The sequence below is a fragment of the Brachyhypopomus gauderio genome, unplaced genomic scaffold (genome assembly GCF_052324685.1).
Source record: "Brachyhypopomus gauderio isolate BG-103 unplaced genomic scaffold, BGAUD_0.2 sc189, whole genome shotgun sequence".
Classification (NCBI taxonomy): Eukaryota; Metazoa; Chordata; class Actinopteri; order Gymnotiformes; family Hypopomidae; genus Brachyhypopomus; species Brachyhypopomus gauderio.
Window position 1 is genome coordinate 167,408 of NW_027507010.1, and position 17,243 is coordinate 184,650.

The following is a 17,243-nucleotide window of genomic DNA, read 5'->3' on the forward strand; positions in this document are numbered from 1 at the left end:
CTTTCCAAATTTGTTTCAACTGACGCAATCGTCTACCAATTACCTGCAGATTTGGCAAAAGTCACAATACAATACTGCTTAATTTCATGTAATGTATTAAAATTTGCAGTGAAATGGAATGTGTAGATAGGGCATGTTACCGCATGTGACAAAAGGCGTTCAAAGAGCCACCTTCTGTTTGTATTGGTTGGGCCAGGTAGATCCCAAGAAAGATTCAAGGACAGCCTGGCATTCATCTTCACTGAGTTCATCATCTCCATCAACCTGGACATAAATGGCTGCAACAACTTTTTCAATAAAAATAGAAAGAAAAAAAAATTAAACACATGATGTACATACCAATTTGATGATTTCTCGTATATCATGGTCAGGACAATCTTCTATTTGCACTGTGGCTGTCTCAGGTGAATCATGGACAATTGCTCTGCTGAGTCCAGGCAGCCGAGGCCCCCCATGTAAGAATGTCCCAGCATCCGTCCAGCTACTAGAAACATGTCACCCTCAATGAGGAACTGGGATGATGAAGGGACCAGATGATCAGGTTCACCTTCAAATAGGCATGTCCTTTCGGTATTTCCTGTAATTGAAAGATGGACACGAATTTCTTGGAATTAGAAATGTTGACAAAGTAATAAACATGTGTAACAATGATCATCATCAGTGTGAAACTGAATAAAAACTACAACAAAATACAATTACAACATATACTATTGTAATAATACACGGTCCCTACAGTGTAACATAGCATACATTGACACTGTATTAGTGCACTATAAACATTTGGCTTCAATAATATATGACAGCTACAGAATAAATTTATCTGATATTGCAATATATCATGATAGAACTAAATATAAGTAAATAAACAATATACATACAGACGATACCACGAAAGACGAAGGATGAAGGCAGATGCATGTGGATTATCTGTCAGTCATCAAACACATGTAAAACATCCATGAACTTTCTACTTCCTGTGATGTTACTATTTACAAAATCACTAATAGGAGGTGCTAAAGCTACACTTACAACACTAACAGCACAAGCTAACAGCACAATAATAATTGAAAGAAACTCATACCAGTCTCAATGAACTGCTGAAAATATCCCGAGATGCGACACTTGTTTTCCAGTGGTCAGTCGTCATCATCATCATCTGCACTGCTTTCAGTGGGCCAGCGTATGTATGGGAGCAATATCTTAAAAACAAAAGCACTCAAGACTCCTGCTGTTTGTATATGTCTAGGTCATGTACACCACATAAATGTGTTATCGAAAATTGTTTTCTTTAAAAAATATGTACATAAACATACCTGTGGCATAAGTGAATATTCACTTTCCTTTGGAAAAACCTGCACATCTTTCCTTTCAATCAACAGTGACCACACCTTGGTTTCCTTTAGTCCTTTCCAAATTTGTTTCAACTGACGCAATCGTCTACCAATTACCTGCAGATTTGGCAAAAGTCACAATACAATACTGCTTAATTTCATGTAATGTATTAAAATTTGCAGTGAAATGGAATGTGTAGATAGGGCATGTTACCGCATGTGACAAAAGGCATTCAAAGAGCCACCTTCTGTTTGTATTGGTTGGGCCAGGTAGATCCCAAGAAAGATTCAAGGACAGTCTGGCATTCATCTTCACTGAGTTCATCATCTCCATCAACCTGGACATAAATGGCTGCAACAACTTTTTCAATAAAAATAGAAAGAAAAAAAAATTAAACACATGATGTACATACCAATTTGATGATTTCTCGTATATCATGGTCAGGACAATCTTCTATTTGCACTGTGGCTGTCTCAGGTGAATCATGGACAATTGCTCTGCTGAGTCCAGGCAGCCGAGGCCCCCCATGTAAGAATGTCCCAGCATCCGTCCAGCTACTAGAAACATGTCACCCTCAATGAGGAACTGGGATGATGAAGGGACCAGATGATCAGGTTCACCTTCAAATAGGCATGTCCTTTCGGTATTTCCTGTAATTGAAAGATGGACACGAATGTCAACATTTCTAATTCCAAGAAAAAGTAATAAACATGTGTAACAATGATCATCATACCTAGATTAATACTGAAGCCAGCTTTAAGCCTTTGAATAATTGCTGAAAAGAAGTATCTTGTCACTCCTTCACCAACAGCAACATCTCCTAATATGGTAAACACAATTTAAAAGATAAAAACACAGAAATTAACAAGTTGTGTAAATGAATTAACAATTAACAAGTTGAAGGTGGTGTGCTGGACTTAGTCCTCCAATATCAGAAACTGAATTAGGGTCATTCTATTATCATCCACAATAAAGATCTTGGCTCAAATTCTTGGGGTTAAAATTATTAATACTACAGACTATATTTTTGCTGTATTGACTAGACATTTCCTACTGTTCTTTCATACAAAAAGCTTTACAATGCTTTACAATTTTTGACTTGAAAAGGTACAGAAACGTCTAGCCCAACACCTGCAGCCTAAATCTTGCAAGCTAGACATGATTTTGAAGATTCAATTGATAAATAACTGAGCATGGTACTTCTTAGATCAGATCAATGAACTAACTATGGGCTAGTTATTTAGGTGGTGATGAAAAAATTACTGATATGAATATTTACTGATAATGGCTATACTTGCTGCAAATGAACCAGAAGTTATTTCTGTATAACTGTTGAAACATGATCAGGAAGGTGCACTGAAAGCACTTTAAGGAAGGTAAATATGTTTTCTCTACAGAGTTCAGATTCAGTTGAGCATTATTTAGTCTAGATGCCAATAATAAGTGAAACAGAAATAACTGTCTATGGTTGGTATCCCATTCAAGAAGAAATCTGTTAAACAGCAATTTCAGACCACTTTTTCGTGGTCTCGCTGGACTCGCACTTAAAATGAATGAATTAGTGGCTAATTTTATGTGATTTACGTAATTTCGAACATATCAAATCTTGTTGAACATGTTCGTGTTTGTTCTGTTATATACCGTTCAGTAGATCAAAAGTTCTGGAGTTTTGAAGATTAAGGTGATTTGTAAGCGCTAAATAAAGTAACTTCCTGTTCGAAGGCAGAATTAATTCATGGTTAGGAAGATTTTATAAACTCTTAACTGCTACCATGTGAAATTTCATAACCATCCGAGAACCGGCAATGAGTGAATTTGTTCAGTACAAAAACGCGCATCCTGCAGGTCGAGTACATGTAGCTTAGACGCTCCACAGAAAGGATAACCAGTAATTCCTCCCTTAATCTTTGACCTTGACATTTGACCTGTATTGATCAAAGTAATGTTGATGTGGTTCCATATCCTGTAGGCCAATTGTATTTTATTCCTTCCTTGAAAATTTCATTTCATTATCTTCATTATTTCCATTATTCACAAATTTGACCACAACATATTATTTGTATTGTAGCACATAGTACAAAATATTTAGCTCACTACATTAAAATATATAAGAGACCTGACATTATCTTGACTAGGGCCAGCTGCACTTCCTGACTGCGAGGTCAACAAGGACAACAGGTTCCTTGTGGACCTGATAACATTTGCATTTCCCTACAAGCACAAAGAAAACACAACTAATATTTGTACCCTTTCTTGCATCCTACGCATTCCCGCCATGCTGCCAATCGTGGAAAGAAAATAAAGGGTTTAACAAGAATGAATAAACATGTATAAAATGGCGGCATGAACAACTTCTGAAACACTCTGCTATGCCTTTGTTTTTTATATGCATTTAAAACATTAACTGCCAATAGCAAACCATTTACTACGATACTTTTGAACGGTCCAAACGCGAAGTTTAAACGTATTGCCCGTTTTACAGCCTGTAGCTAGTTCTGATAACTAGAACCAGCAAGACCCTGATTGTTTTATGCCCTAAAATTAACTATTTTCTATCCTACAACCATTCTGACAAATGAATGTTACTACGTCAGGGAAACACATACTTAAACGATAATGTTAATCAGTACACTTCAAACTCTTTATATGAGAGCAGCTCATACCAACCAAAGCTCTTAGTTAACCTCTACTAACAAGCTAGCTAACTAGCTAAAGTTCCCCCGCGTTATAACGCAACCACCGTTACGTAACGCAACACATCAAACTTGCCGCGTTGAATCTGAATAACTTTGGATGCACTTACCTCGTTGTGCTCCATTAGTTGTCTCCGCCACAAACGCGACTGATCTTCACCCACAGACGCGACCGAGAGTGAGGCACCGCTGTGATTGGTTTAATGCGTTGGATTGCTCTAAGGTTTACTTTTCCTGAGAAGCCCGGATGTTTCATCGCGGGTCTGAATCTGTATTTCTGAGTTTTGAATCATAGCGATTTGAATTTAAGGATCTAATTTTTTTTCATGTGAAAAATGCAAGTTGTAATATTGAAATTTATTTTTTTCCAACAGCAAATTTCACCATCTCGCAAGTTCAAAACATAAAAAAGCATTGTTAAAATTCAAATGTATGAATTACGCCATTAAATATTTCAAGTGTATTAAATGTAATGTAAATATAATACAAATATACAAAATTCAGATTCAAATATTTATGCTCCATATTTTTAGCTCCATATTCATCAGGTTATTGTAGCAGCCTGGCTGATTTGGTGTTTTGGTTAAAACATTTGGAAGTCGTGACATCGCGCGTGCTAAGCCACTTAGAATGTTTGGTTTTGAATGTTTGATTGGGAAGGTGGAATGTTTGGATTTCAGTTTCGATGCTGAAAAGCTCAAAACCGGTCGTATGAGATTTTGCTCTGCGATTTACAATCTAATGCGATTTTCTAATCTTCACTTTGAGAATGAGTTTTTACCCTCTGATAACTGACCTGCCTGGGCAGGAACAGAACCACGTCATGGACACGCCAGATTTTACCACTCATGGTGAGAAAAAAATGTTCATATACTGTACATAACTTTATACTCAGGGTTGCCAACTCTCACGCATTGAGCGTGAGACACACACATTTGACCGTCTTCACACGCTCTCACGCCACACTTGCGATATCTCACGGCGAAAAAAAAAATCCGGTTTATTTATCTCTGATCTACATCTATGATTCAATTAGTTACTAGTTCGCTCTGGCGCCAACCACCGGCGATCGATATAATACTTAATTTGTGTCCATTTTATCGATAGATCGCGATATAACACTTAATTTGTGTCCATTTTATGTTCACCCCCCGTCGACAACTTACGTTCGCCACCAATTTACACTCGCCACCTCCTCCAGGTTCAAATCTCACTCCAAGCGATCTTCAAAAGTTGGCAACCCTGTATACTTCTATATAAGACAGTACATTTAGTGAACATTGCTTATGAGTATTGATTTCCATAGGCTTATTTATATTAAAAATGTAATATACACATGTATGTAGTTTTCTAAGGTTTAGAAAAATAACCTATATATATATATATATATGTATTCTACTGGTGACTTTCAAGCTCTTTATTTCATGTGTACAGGACATTTTGATTATTATAATTAATGGAGCATGGGTTATTTCTTTGACTCAGCACAATTTTCATAAATCCCACCATGTTAACATTCTCCATGTTGCCATGGAAAATGCAAATACAAATAAACATTTTTAAAAAGAAACGGGTTTCATGACATGACATCACAAATTCTTATGCATTCTCCCCACATTCTAATGACATCACATGGCACCATAGCCCTTCTTATAATCACTTGTTCATAATCACTTACAATAAGAATAAAGGAATATAAGAGGAATAAACTTCTTGAAGTCATGAGATCTGCACAGATTATAGTCACTTTCAGAAACAGAAAAAATGTGCTCCCATGCCTTACAGATTTATTCAGCTGTTTTAGCTCTCAAGTGAAAAGCACAGCTATTCTGTAGCTTTGATTTGATGCACTTTATATCTTTTATGTCAAACGTTTTATTTAAATGTCTACATTTAATTTAAAATTTAATAATGTGTTTTCCTCTATAAATTTATTTCTAACATTTCATTATTGAATTTTTGTTCTATTTAAATCAATTGTATTTAATTATTTGTGATAGCTTTTATCTCTATTTTTTTTCTTATAGACCTGATGATCTTATAGACTCATGCTTCCTCTGTGCCCTGGGTTGGTGTTTTGCATTTAAAACAGGGTTGCCAAATGACACACGCATTTGACCGTCTTCACTCGCTCTCACGCCACACTTCCGATTTCTCACGCAGTGGGTGGGTGGGGGGGTTGCGAACGTAAGTTGTCACCGGCCGGGGTGTAAAATGGACACAAATTAAGTATTATATCGCGATCGATCGCCAGTGGTTGGCACCAGAGCGAACTAGTAACTCATTGAATCATAGATGTGAATCAGAGGTAAATAAACTAGATTTTTTTTCCGGCTTGAGAAATCGTATGTGTGGCGTGAGAGCGTGTGAAGACGGTCTAATGCGTGTGTCTCACGCTCAATGCGTGAGAGTTGGCAACCCTGTGTATCTGCATGCACGGACGTAATTTGGGGGGGGGGGGGGGGGGGGGGGGGGGGGGGGGGGTCATGTCACCCCCACTTTTTCAAAAGCCAGTTTTGGACCCCCCCAGTTTTTACGGTTAAAACCAAATATTTAAATACCCCCCCCCACTTTTTATTACAAAATTACGTCCATGTCTGCATGTACCTGTAACTAATTTCTCAACAGTGAACTGTACCAAAAAATGGTTGGAGTATCCAATTTGAGGGCATTTTACTGTTTGATTTTGAGTAACAAAACAGGTTATCGTACAAGCTTGAGGCAGTAGACCTCAAGTAATAGTTGTAACAATGTGACCCCCCCCCCCCCCCCCCCCCAGCCAGCATGTATGTTCTGTTTGTGTCATTCTGAGCAATTACCACAGGTGAGTTCTTGAAAAGTGCATCTAACTTCAACGATCTGATTCTATCTGGCAGGAATGAATAGTGACCATGGAGAAGATAAGCCCAAGGAGACTGGTGAGTACTTTACCGTTTACTCCATGTTCCAGGGATGCACCGGTTCTGTGTCCTGCAAGCATTTCTGAAGCAACCGTGTTGCTGTACGAAAGCCGTAACGAATGCCTCTGTTTGTCCATGTAGTGGTGCTTGCCAGTGGCGATGGCATCCCTCTACCCCAGATGGTCCTGTTCCCAGCAGAACACCTCTGTTTAAATTGGAACCAGGTCCATCGTATTGGAGCAGGTCTACAGAACCTGGGCAACACGTGTTTTTTAAACTCTGCCCTTCAGTGTCTCTCCTACACTGCTCCTCTCGCCAACTACATGCTGTCCAGAGAGCATTCCACAACATGTGAGTCACTCCCCATCCTTCTCCTCCTGCCACACATCTTGGTTCTAAAGTATTTAACATATCCAACGTAGCCTGTTTTAGTTCTTGCATCATTATGTAATCAGCCTTATATGAGCTGACTGCAAGTTGAACAAGAGTAAATTGTCTAACATTTCTAATATCACAAGAGAGGAGCAGAAATTAAGCTTGGTTGTCTAGACCAATGTTGGGTAAAGAATGGAGTGTCCACTGGTATGAGACGATATTTAGGGCTGTTCAATAAAAGGTGTTAACAGAGGTGTCAGCAGGCCTCTGTTTTGCATGAACCAGCAGGTGTCTTTGTTGGGAGCAGAGTGTGCTTCTTCCCATTGGCTGCAACAGTTCATTCAGTATCTCGATCATCTCAGGATGATCTACACACAGTCCTTAATTTCACAATGTGTTCAGAGTTTCTATGTAATGCTGTAAGACAAAACGCAGATCTGATGAACATTTGCTATGATGTTTTGGGTTTATTGTATGTTTTCCCATCTGTTGAATGAAGTCTTTATCAACCAAGGGGTGCAGTTGTCCTTTGTACAAACTATTTAACATTATTGTGAGTTTGTCAATGTTATTTGCTTCCGTAAAGGTTTTCTAATTGATATACATAGAAAACATTTGGTTGGAAACATGGCTGTGTTAATTACCTGCTTATTAACTGCTTATTAACTTTCAAGATTATCTACTGGTATTTAGTGATACCATCTGTATATTTATTATGCCTTAATTCTGAGTCCTCTTTTTCCCCCGAAGGTCATGAACCTGGATTTTGCATGATGTGCATCATGGAGAATCACATCACCCAGGTGTTTGCCAATTCAGGAAAAGTCATTAAACCCATCAGTGTGCTGAATGAACTAAAATGTGAGTATGCAAATGGTGATGGACAAAAGCAACATCATATTCCTTTGAGCACCGTTAAATATGAACATTTCTAATTGTGGTCCATCTCCTTTTCTTTTTCAAAGGTATTGCAAGTCATTTCTGTTTTGGGAGTCAAGAAGACGCTCATGAGTTCTTGCGGTACACAGTGGACACTATGCAAGAGTCCTGCCTGTTTTGGAGCATGTATGTTTACTTGGACCACACCCTATATTATTGCTCAAGTTGCTAAATTATTGAAATTTTAGCATTCATCTATTTCTTAGCATGTTTGTTGGATATCTGTGGGTCGCAGAATTGTTACTTGACTCTTCTTGCAGACAGATATTTAAAAATGTCACTTCTAGCAGGTGCAGCTGTGGCTGTTAGTCAGGTGTATTATTAGTATTATTATTATTATTATTATTATTATTAATATTATTTGGAGAGTAAATACGTGGATCCAAGGGTCCTTTTTTGGCGTTTTTTGTGCTTTCCATTTCACTGACTGAAAAAAGAGCGGAGACTGGTGCTTGATACCGGTGTGAAGAAAATTGCTGATGTATCCACCAGTTATTAAGATTGTCCTGTATCTAAATGAGGCCAGGTTGGTCTAAGAAAATAGAAGTAGTTCTGCATTTGTGCAGAAACTGCACAGGCATACAGGGTGGTTTACTCTCACCCCTCTCTTCCATACCACAGTCGACAGCTTGTTTATGTGTGGCTAACACGTTAGTCCACCAGCGCTCTGTATGTGGGCTGTGCGCTCTCTCCCAAGTTGCTTTGATGCGGTGCCAGCTGCTGCTTCTCAACATCTCTCCACTACTGGCCAGCCAGCAGCCTACATTCAGAACGAAGCGTTTGACTTTACCAGTTACGTGTGGAGATGAATCCATCAGGGAATCGCTGCGTCGTTCTAGTTTCTGGCAATTTTCACGTCAGACCTCATTTCTGTTCTGCTTTGTGCTTTTAGAAAGCGTTATTCAGAAAGGCGTTTAGATACACTTAAAGGTTGTACTCTTACAATTGCATGTTTGTTTATATTCTCTTTTTAATTTCTTGTTTTAGTTTCTATCTGAATAAATTACATTTTCTGCCTTGTCTGATGTTTTTATTTAATCAGACTGGACAGGGAAACACAGGCAACCACTCTGATCCATCAGATATTTGGAGGTTACCTGAGGTCAAGATGTGAGTTTGTCAGTCATACTTCATTTCAATTTGTGAACATCAAATGGTAAAATGGTATTTACTGTAAAATGTTACTATAAATTATTTATTTCATAAGTGTTCAATGTGTATGACTGGCAATGCTATTTGAGATGTTTTTGATCAGTTAAATTGATTATATTCTTTCTGATTTCACAGTGGAGTGTTTGAACTGCAATGGAGTATCTGATACGTTTGATCAGTATTTGGACATTGCACTGGACATTGAGGTAGCCATCAGTCACTCTGTTGTATCTTTTATAAAGATGTCCATAGAAATGATCTGGGCTTTGAAATTGATTCTATCAGTTTGTTAAAGTGTGTGCGTGCATGTGTACATGTGTGAGGTGGACATTTGTTTAGATTATTAATTAGGTCTGCTAATCATGGCATGTCTGGCTTACAATTTAGTCTTGTATGAGAGTTGCTGTCTTAGTGAATTAATGATTACTCAGTGAATTGATAATTGCTTGTCCCAAACTGGTGTCTGAGATGTAAAGCATCATGGGATCAGTTTGACAAGATTTTCTTTAGCCCTGTGTCTGTGCCTAAGCGTGTTTACATGTGTTTTGTAGACTGCTCCAACCATCACCAAAGCTCTTGAGCAGTTTGTTAAGCCTGAGCAGCTTGATGGAGACAATGCCTACAAGTGCACCAAGTAAGTGTCCCAGCTCAGATCTGCTCCACCATGCTGTCCAACAGGGTAACCATGTGTTTTTTCCAAAAGTAGCATGACCAGTAACTTTAGACTCAGGAAGGCGGATACAAACTGCCAGCCTCATTTTCAAAATATTTTCACATAAAACTCAAAAAGCCGTCTTCGGCCACGTACTACAGAGGGCTTTGAAACCAATGGATAAGAGGGATAAAGGTGCTCTTTACTTCTGTCCCTTAACACACGGCAAGTCTATTTTGGATAAGTCTGAGGCACACCGGTTTATCTCTGGAGATAAACCAAGCTCTATTTGTTGTCATGGGACCACTAGTGGTGAATTTACTGTGGTCTGTGTTGCCTATTATCTTTTCTGTCCTCATTGTGAATTTGGTTGTGTTTGTAGATGTAAGAAAATGGTTCATGCCTCAAAAAGATTTACAGTCCACCGTAGCTCGAATGTGCTCACCATTGCTTTAAAGCGCTTCGACTTCAACGGAAGCAAAATTGCAAAGGTTTGACCACCGTACTTAATTCTGCCGCACTGTTGTACACTTTCCTTAGTCGTTTCACGTGATCTATGCCGTTGCACAACTGTTCTCTGTCCCCCTGTGCAGGACGTGAGGTATCCAGAGTATCTGGACATGCGTCCGTTCATGTCGCAGTCCCACGGAGAGCCACAGCTCTACGGCCTGTACGCTGTGCTGGTCCACTCCGGGATTAGCTGCCACGCCGGACACTACTACTGCTATGTGAAGGTTTGATGTGCTGCGCGGTTTCAGCATTCTCTGCGTTTTTGCACTGAGTTTCTGCTCTAGCTAATGGATGGAATAATGTTTTTATTTCAGTCTGGTAATGAGCAGTGGTATAAGATGAACGACGCATCAGTAACTGTAAGCGACATACAATCAGTGCTGAATCAACAAGCATATTTACTGTTCTACATCCGGTAAGTTCAACTTAATGTTTAAACCAACTCCAGATTTTTGAATAGTGGAATATTTAGAAAGGCATTTTATACACTTTTATTGACTGTAACTCTGTGACCCGTGGTCCCGGTCATTGCTCCCCTCGCCCGGTCAGCACGGCCAAGGTGAACGGGCCTCAGTTCACCTCCACCTCCGTCATCAGTCCACAGCTTTCTCCTCACATGGCAAAGGTATCACCGCACCACTGCACCATGCCAGGAAATCTGACTGGGAACTGGTTGTTATTGTTCACTAGTATAATTGAGAGGGCTGTGTTTTGTTTGTTTACACTGTTAAACTCTTACTTTCTGTTCCTGATATTCAGATTTCCCATAACTGACCGCTGTTCACTTTGCAGAATAACTCTCCCATGAAGGAGGACCAAGGTGGCTCAAAGCCTGGCGGGAGCAACAGCAGCAGCGTCCCGAAGAGCCAGCCCAGCCCCTGCAGTTCTTCGGCTGCCGCATCCCCGACCTCAGACCTCAGACGGCCTGTGCAGGTGAACGGTGGCACCACCGCTCACAATAGAGCAGCATCTCTGTCTGGTGCGCCAGGCTCTAGTGAAGGCAGACGAGCGCGTGAGGAGCGGAAGTGTGATAAAGATTCTGAGCAGCCACACCTTTCCTCCACACTGAAGGAGCGAGGCAGATCCAGGCAGGGACATTATCGCGAGCGGGAAAACCGGAGTCGGGAGCGCTACGGGCACCGCCATCGCCATCGCCATCGTCCCAACAGAGACCACCATACTGATAAGGATCGCTCGGCCAGTCGAGAGAGGATCCCTGGAGAGCGAGAGGGAGATCGCCACCGGGACGGGCACACCCACCACCGCCGAGACCACTACCACCACCGGCGCCATCACAGCAGCAAGGACGAACGAGACCGGGATGTGGAGAATGGTCAAGGTGACTTCCCTCGCTCATTTGAGTACTATGTTGGGAAGAAAGACTCGGGACACAAGCGGGCTAAAGCACCACGCACCGCCAGCCCTGCCCCGCGGCCCCAGGCACAAAAGCGTAGCCTGTCGGACAGGGAGGATCCATGTGAAGAGCGGCCTGTCAAAAAACATAAGAAATCCAAGAAGAAGAACAAGGACAAGCGGAGGTAAGGAGCTATTTATGTTGCATGAGAACGGCCATTGCTATACTGTGTGTGACCAGGAGGGGTCAGCAAACAGAACTGTTACTGTTGTAGAAAATCTAGCAACCATAAGCCAGAAAGTGTACTACAGTTTCCTTAAGCAAATCATTTTCAATCTGCAGGAGTTCTGAGAGGGACCCATCAGACAGGAATGGGGACAGCAGCTCCTTCCGACACAAAAAGATGAAAAAGAAGAGGAGGAGGCACAACTTGGAGGAGGAGCCTCGTATGGAGTGTCGCTCTGGCCACAGCTTAGACAAACGTAAGCGCCGCCTCAGCTCCGACCCAGACGAGTCTTCACCCAGCGCCAAGCGACCTACTACTGAGGACTATTACCAGACTCAGTAGATCGTGCTCTGATGCCACGCTCCCTCCTTCGCCTTCCTCTGGACAGACAAAAGCGATGTCCGAGCCTCTTACTCAGGATGTCGCTCCCCTGCTGTCCCCGCCTCCTCACAGGCCCCATTCAGCCCCCGAGACGCCAGCTAAGCCAACCGACACCACGCCTCGCACCCAGACGGCCTCGGCTGAGGAGCCCATCTACTGCCACGACACCCATGTGACGAAAGGCACCACGGCGCCCCCAGAGGCCAACCACGACCTCTGCTCACAGGGGGGCGACGGGCACGTGGCTTTAGAGAGGCCCGTGGCAACCGCGGACGCCTTTGTGCCCAACGGCGATGACTGCAGGGAAGATGCGGCGGCGTCTCTGTCTGGTGCGCCAGGCTCTAGAGAAGGCAGACGAGCGCGTGAGGAGCGGAAGTGTGTGCGCCGCCTCAGCTGCGACCCAGACGGGTCTTCACCCAGCGCCAAGCGACCTACTACTGAGGACTAATACCAAGTTAACGTCACTCAGGTGCATAAGGGTCAACTTTCTTTCCAAGTTTCAATTATCCATTACAAACTAGTAATGAGCAGTGGTATGAGATGAACGATGCATCAGTATCTGTAAGTGACATACGATCAGTGCTGAACCAACAGGCGTACTTACTGTTCTACATCCAGTCATTTCAATCTAATGTTTAAACCATTATATTTAGAATATTTAGAAAGGCATTTTATACACTTTTATCCCCCCCCCCCCCCAATCCATCATTTTTAGGTCAACAGATCTTAAACTGAGACTGTAACTCTGTGACCCATGGTCCCGGTCATTGCTCCCCTCGCCCGGTCAGCACGGCCAAGGTGAACGGGCCTCAGTTCACCTCCACCTCCTTCATCAGTCCACAGCTTCCTCCTCACATGGCAAAGGTATCACCGCACCACTGCACCATGCCAGGAAATCTGACTGGGAACTGGTTGTTATTGTTCACTAGTATAATTGAGAGGGCTGTGTTTTGTGTGTTTACACTGTTAAACTCTTACTTTCTGTTCCTGATATTCAGATTTCCCATAACTGACCGCTGTTCACTTTGCAGAATAACTCTCCCATGAAGGAGGACCAAGGTGGCTCAAAGCCTGGCAGCAGCAACAGCGGCAGCGTCCCGAAGAGCCGGCCCAGCACCTGCAGTTCTTCGGCTGCCGCATCCCACCTGCGCCCGCTGCCCTCGTCCTCTTCCTCCAGCGCACCACAGTCTACCTCAGACCTCAGTTGGCCTGTGCAGGTGAACGGTGGCGCCGCCGCTCACAATAGAGCAGCTTTCCTGGTTCCTTATGGCCAAGAGTCATCCGACGAGTCCGACCAGGAAGGCGGAGCCTTGGATAATGGCACAGGGAAGTCTTACCCTGGTGCCAAGGCATCCGACGGGAAAGGTGGGATGGATGGTCCCCTCTTCCACAGCTCAAGCTGCCTCACGCCCAAGACCAACGGAGAGAGGCCCGTGGCAACCGCGGACGCCTTTGTGCCCAACGACGATGACTGGGATAAAGGTGCTCTTTACTTCTGTCCCTTAACACACGGCAAGACTATCTTGGATAAGTCTGAGGCACACCGGTTTATCTCTGGAGATAAACCAAGCTCTATTTGTTGTCATGGGACCACTAGTGGTGAATTTACTGTGGTCTGTGTTGCCTATTATCTTTTCTGTCCTCATTGTGAATTTGGTTGTGTTTGTAGATGTAAGAAAATGGTTCATGCCTCAAAAAGATTTACCGTCCGCCGTAGCTCGAATGTGCTCACCATTGCTTTAAAGCGCTTCGACTTCAACGGAAGCAAAATTGCAAAGGTTTGACCACCGTACTTAATTCTGCCGCACTGTTGTACACTTTCCTTAGTCGTTTCACGTGATCTATGCCGTTGCACAACTGTTCTCTGTCCCCCTGTGCAGGACGTGAGGTATCCAGAGTATCTGGACATGCGTCCGTTCATGTCGCAGTCCCACGGAGAGCCACAGCTCTACGGCCTGTACGCTGTGCTCGTCCACTCCAGGTTTAGCTGCCACGCCGGACACTACTACTGCTATGTGAAGGTTTGATGTGCTGCGCGGTTTCAGCATTCTCTGCGTTTTTGCACTGAGTTTCTGCTCTAGCTAATGGATGGAATAATGTTTTTATTTCAGTCTGGTAATGGGCAGTGGTATAAGATGAACGACGCATCAGTAACTGTAAGCGACATACAATCAGTGCTGAACCAACAAGCGTATTTACTGTTCTACATCCGGTAAGTTCAACCTAATGTTTAAACCAGCTCCAGATTTTTGAATAGTGGAATATTTAGAAAGGCATTTTATACACTTTTATTGACTGTAACTCTGTGACCCGTGGTCCCGGTCATTGCTCCCCTCGCCCGGTCAGCACGGCCAAGGTGAACGGGCCTCAGTTCACCTCCACCTCCGTCATCAGTCCACAGCTTTCTCCTCACATGGCAAAGGTATCACTACACCACTGCACCATGCCAGGAAATCTGACTTGGAACTGGTTGTTATTGTTCACTAGTATAATTGAGAGGGCTGTGTTTTGTTTGTTTACACTGTTAAACTCTTACTTTCTGTTCCTTATATTCAGATTTCCCATAACTGACCGCTGTTCACTTTGCAGAATAACTCTCCCATGAAGGAGGACCAAGGTGGCTCAAAGCCTGGCAGCAGTGTCCCGAAGAGCCAGCCCAGTCACTGCATTTCTTCGGCTGCCGCATCCCCGACCTCTGACCTCAGACGGCCTGTGCAGGTGAACGGCGGCGCCGCCGCTCACAATAGAGCAGCATCTCTGTCTGGTGCGCCAGGCTCTAGTGAAGGCAGACGAGCGCGTGAGGAGCGGAAGTGTGATAAAGACTCTGAGCAGCCACACCTTTCCTCCACCCTGAAGGAGCGAGGCAGATCCAGGCAGGGACATTATCGAGAGCGGGAAACCCGGAGTCGGGAGCGCTACGGGCACCGCCATCGCCATCGCCATCGTCCCAACAGAGACCACCATACTGATAAGGATCGCTCGGCCAGTCGAGAGAGGATCCCTGGAGAGCGAGAGGGAGATCGCCACCGGGACGGGCACACCCACCACCGCCGAGACCACTACCACCACCGGCGCCATCACAGCAGCAAGGACGAACGAGACCGGGATGTGGAGAATGGTCAAGGTGACTTCCCTCGCTCATTTGAGTACTATGTTGGGAAGAAAGACTCGGGACACAAGCGGGCTAAAGCACCACGCCCCGCCAGCCCTGCCCCGCGGCCCCAGGCACAAAAGCGTAGCCTGTCGGACAGGGAGGATCCATGTGAAGAGCGGCCTGTCAAAAAACATAAGAAATCCAAGAAGAAGAACAAGGACAAGCGGAGGTAAGGAGCTATTTATGTTGCATGAGAACGGCCATTGCTATACTGTGTGTGACCAGGAGGGGTCAGCAAACAGAACTGTTACTGTTGTAGAAAATCTAGCAACCATAAGCCAGAAAGTGTACTACAGTTTCCTTAAGCAAATCATTTTCAATCTGCAGGAGTTCTGAGAGGGACCCATCAGACAGGAATGGGGACAGCAGCTCCTTCCGACACAAAAAGATGAAAAAGAAGAGGAGGAGGCACAACTTGGAGGAGGAGCCTCGTATGGAGTGTCGCTCTGGCCACAGCTTAGACAAACGTAAGCGCCGCCTCAGCTCCGACCCAGACGAGTCTTCACCCAGCGCCAAGCGACCTACTACTGAGGACTATTACCAGACTCAGTAGATCGTGCTCTGATGCCACGCTCCCTCCTTCGCCTTCCTCTGGACAGACAAAAGCGATGTCCGAGCCTCTTACTCAGGATGTCGCTCCCCCCGCTGTCCCCGCCTCCTCACAGGCCCCATTCAGCCCCCGAGACGCCAGCTAAGCCAACCGACACCACGCCTCGCACCCAGATGGCCTCGGCTGAGGAGCCCATCTACTGCCACGACACCCATGTGACGAAAGGCACCACGGCGCCCCCAGAGGCCAACCACGACCTCTGCTCACAGGGGGGCGACGGGCACGTGGCTTTAGAGAGGCCCGTGGCAACCGCGGACGCCTTTGTGCCCAACGAGGATGACTGCAGGGAAGATGCGGTGGCGTCTCTGTCTGGTGCGCCAGGCTCTAGAGAAGGCAGACGAGCGCGTGAGGAGCGGAAGTGTGTGCGCCGCCTCAGCTGCGACCCAGACGGGTCTTCACCCAGCGCCAAGCGACCTACTACTGAGGACTATTACCAACTTAACGTCACTCAGGTGCATAAGGGTCAACTTTCTTTCCAAGTTTCAATTATCCATTACAAACTAGTAATGAGCAGTGGTATGAGATGAACGATGCATCAGTATCTCTAAGTGACATACGATCAGTGCTGAACCAACAGGCGTACTTACTGTTCTACATCCAGTCATTTCAATCTAATGTTTAAACCATTATATTTAGAATATTTAGAAAGGCATTTTATACACTTTTATTCCCCCCCCCCCCCAATCCATCATTTTTAGGTCAACAGATCTTAAACTGAGACTGTAACTCTGTGACCCGTGGTCCCGGTCATTGCTCCCCTCGCCCGGTCAGCACGGCCAAGGTGAACGGGCCTCAGTTCACCTCCACCTCCTTCATCGGTCCACAGCTTCCTCCTCACATGGCAAAGGTATCACCGCACCACTGCACCATGCCAGGAAATCTGACTGGGAACTGGTTGTTATTGTTCACTAGTATAATTGAGAGGGCTGTGTTTTGTTAGTTTACACTGTTAAACTCTTACTTTC

The 17,243-nt window shown here is 44.0% G+C and overlaps 2 protein-coding genes and 1 long non-coding RNA gene across 3 annotated transcripts; 2 read left to right on the plus strand and 1 right to left on the minus strand.

Annotated features, from left to right (window-relative positions):
• Window positions 1-1,748: 1,748 nt before the first annotated feature.
• Window positions 1,749-4,395, minus strand: LOC143502076 (uncharacterized). The gene is made up of 3 exons (XR_013127081.1): window positions 4,136-4,395; window positions 2,066-2,152; window positions 1,749-1,982 (listed from the first exon to the last, which is right to left on the minus strand). It is a non-coding gene; the product is annotated as an uncharacterized LOC143502076 (long non-coding RNA).
• Window positions 4,396-4,630: 235 nt separating this feature from the next.
• LOC143502091 (uncharacterized) lies at window positions 4,631-14,512 on the plus strand. Its single transcript, XM_076995274.1, has 18 exons — window positions 4,631-4,876; window positions 6,902-6,943; window positions 7,067-7,276; window positions 8,051-8,161; window positions 8,266-8,365; window positions 9,282-9,349; window positions 9,527-9,597; window positions 9,943-10,025; window positions 10,426-10,534; window positions 10,637-10,777; window positions 10,868-10,945; window positions 11,346-12,091; window positions 12,250-12,471; window positions 13,012-13,075; window positions 13,316-13,357; window positions 13,546-13,996; window positions 14,184-14,292; window positions 14,395-14,512. The coding sequence occupies exons 1-17, from the start codon at window positions 4,795-4,797 to the stop codon at window positions 14,255-14,257; spliced, it is 2,694 nt and encodes an 897-aa protein (XP_076851389.1). The 5' UTR covers window positions 4,631-4,794; the 3' UTR covers window positions 14,258-14,292; window positions 14,395-14,512.
• Window positions 14,434-16,221, plus strand: LOC143502092 (uncharacterized). The gene is made up of 4 exons (XM_076995275.1): window positions 14,434-14,535; window positions 14,784-14,936; window positions 15,104-15,837; window positions 15,996-16,221. The coding sequence occupies exons 1-4, from the start codon at window positions 14,434-14,436 to the stop codon at window positions 16,219-16,221; spliced, it is 1,215 nt and encodes a 404-aa protein (XP_076851390.1).
• The last annotated feature ends 1,022 nt before the right edge of the window (window positions 16,222-17,243 follow it).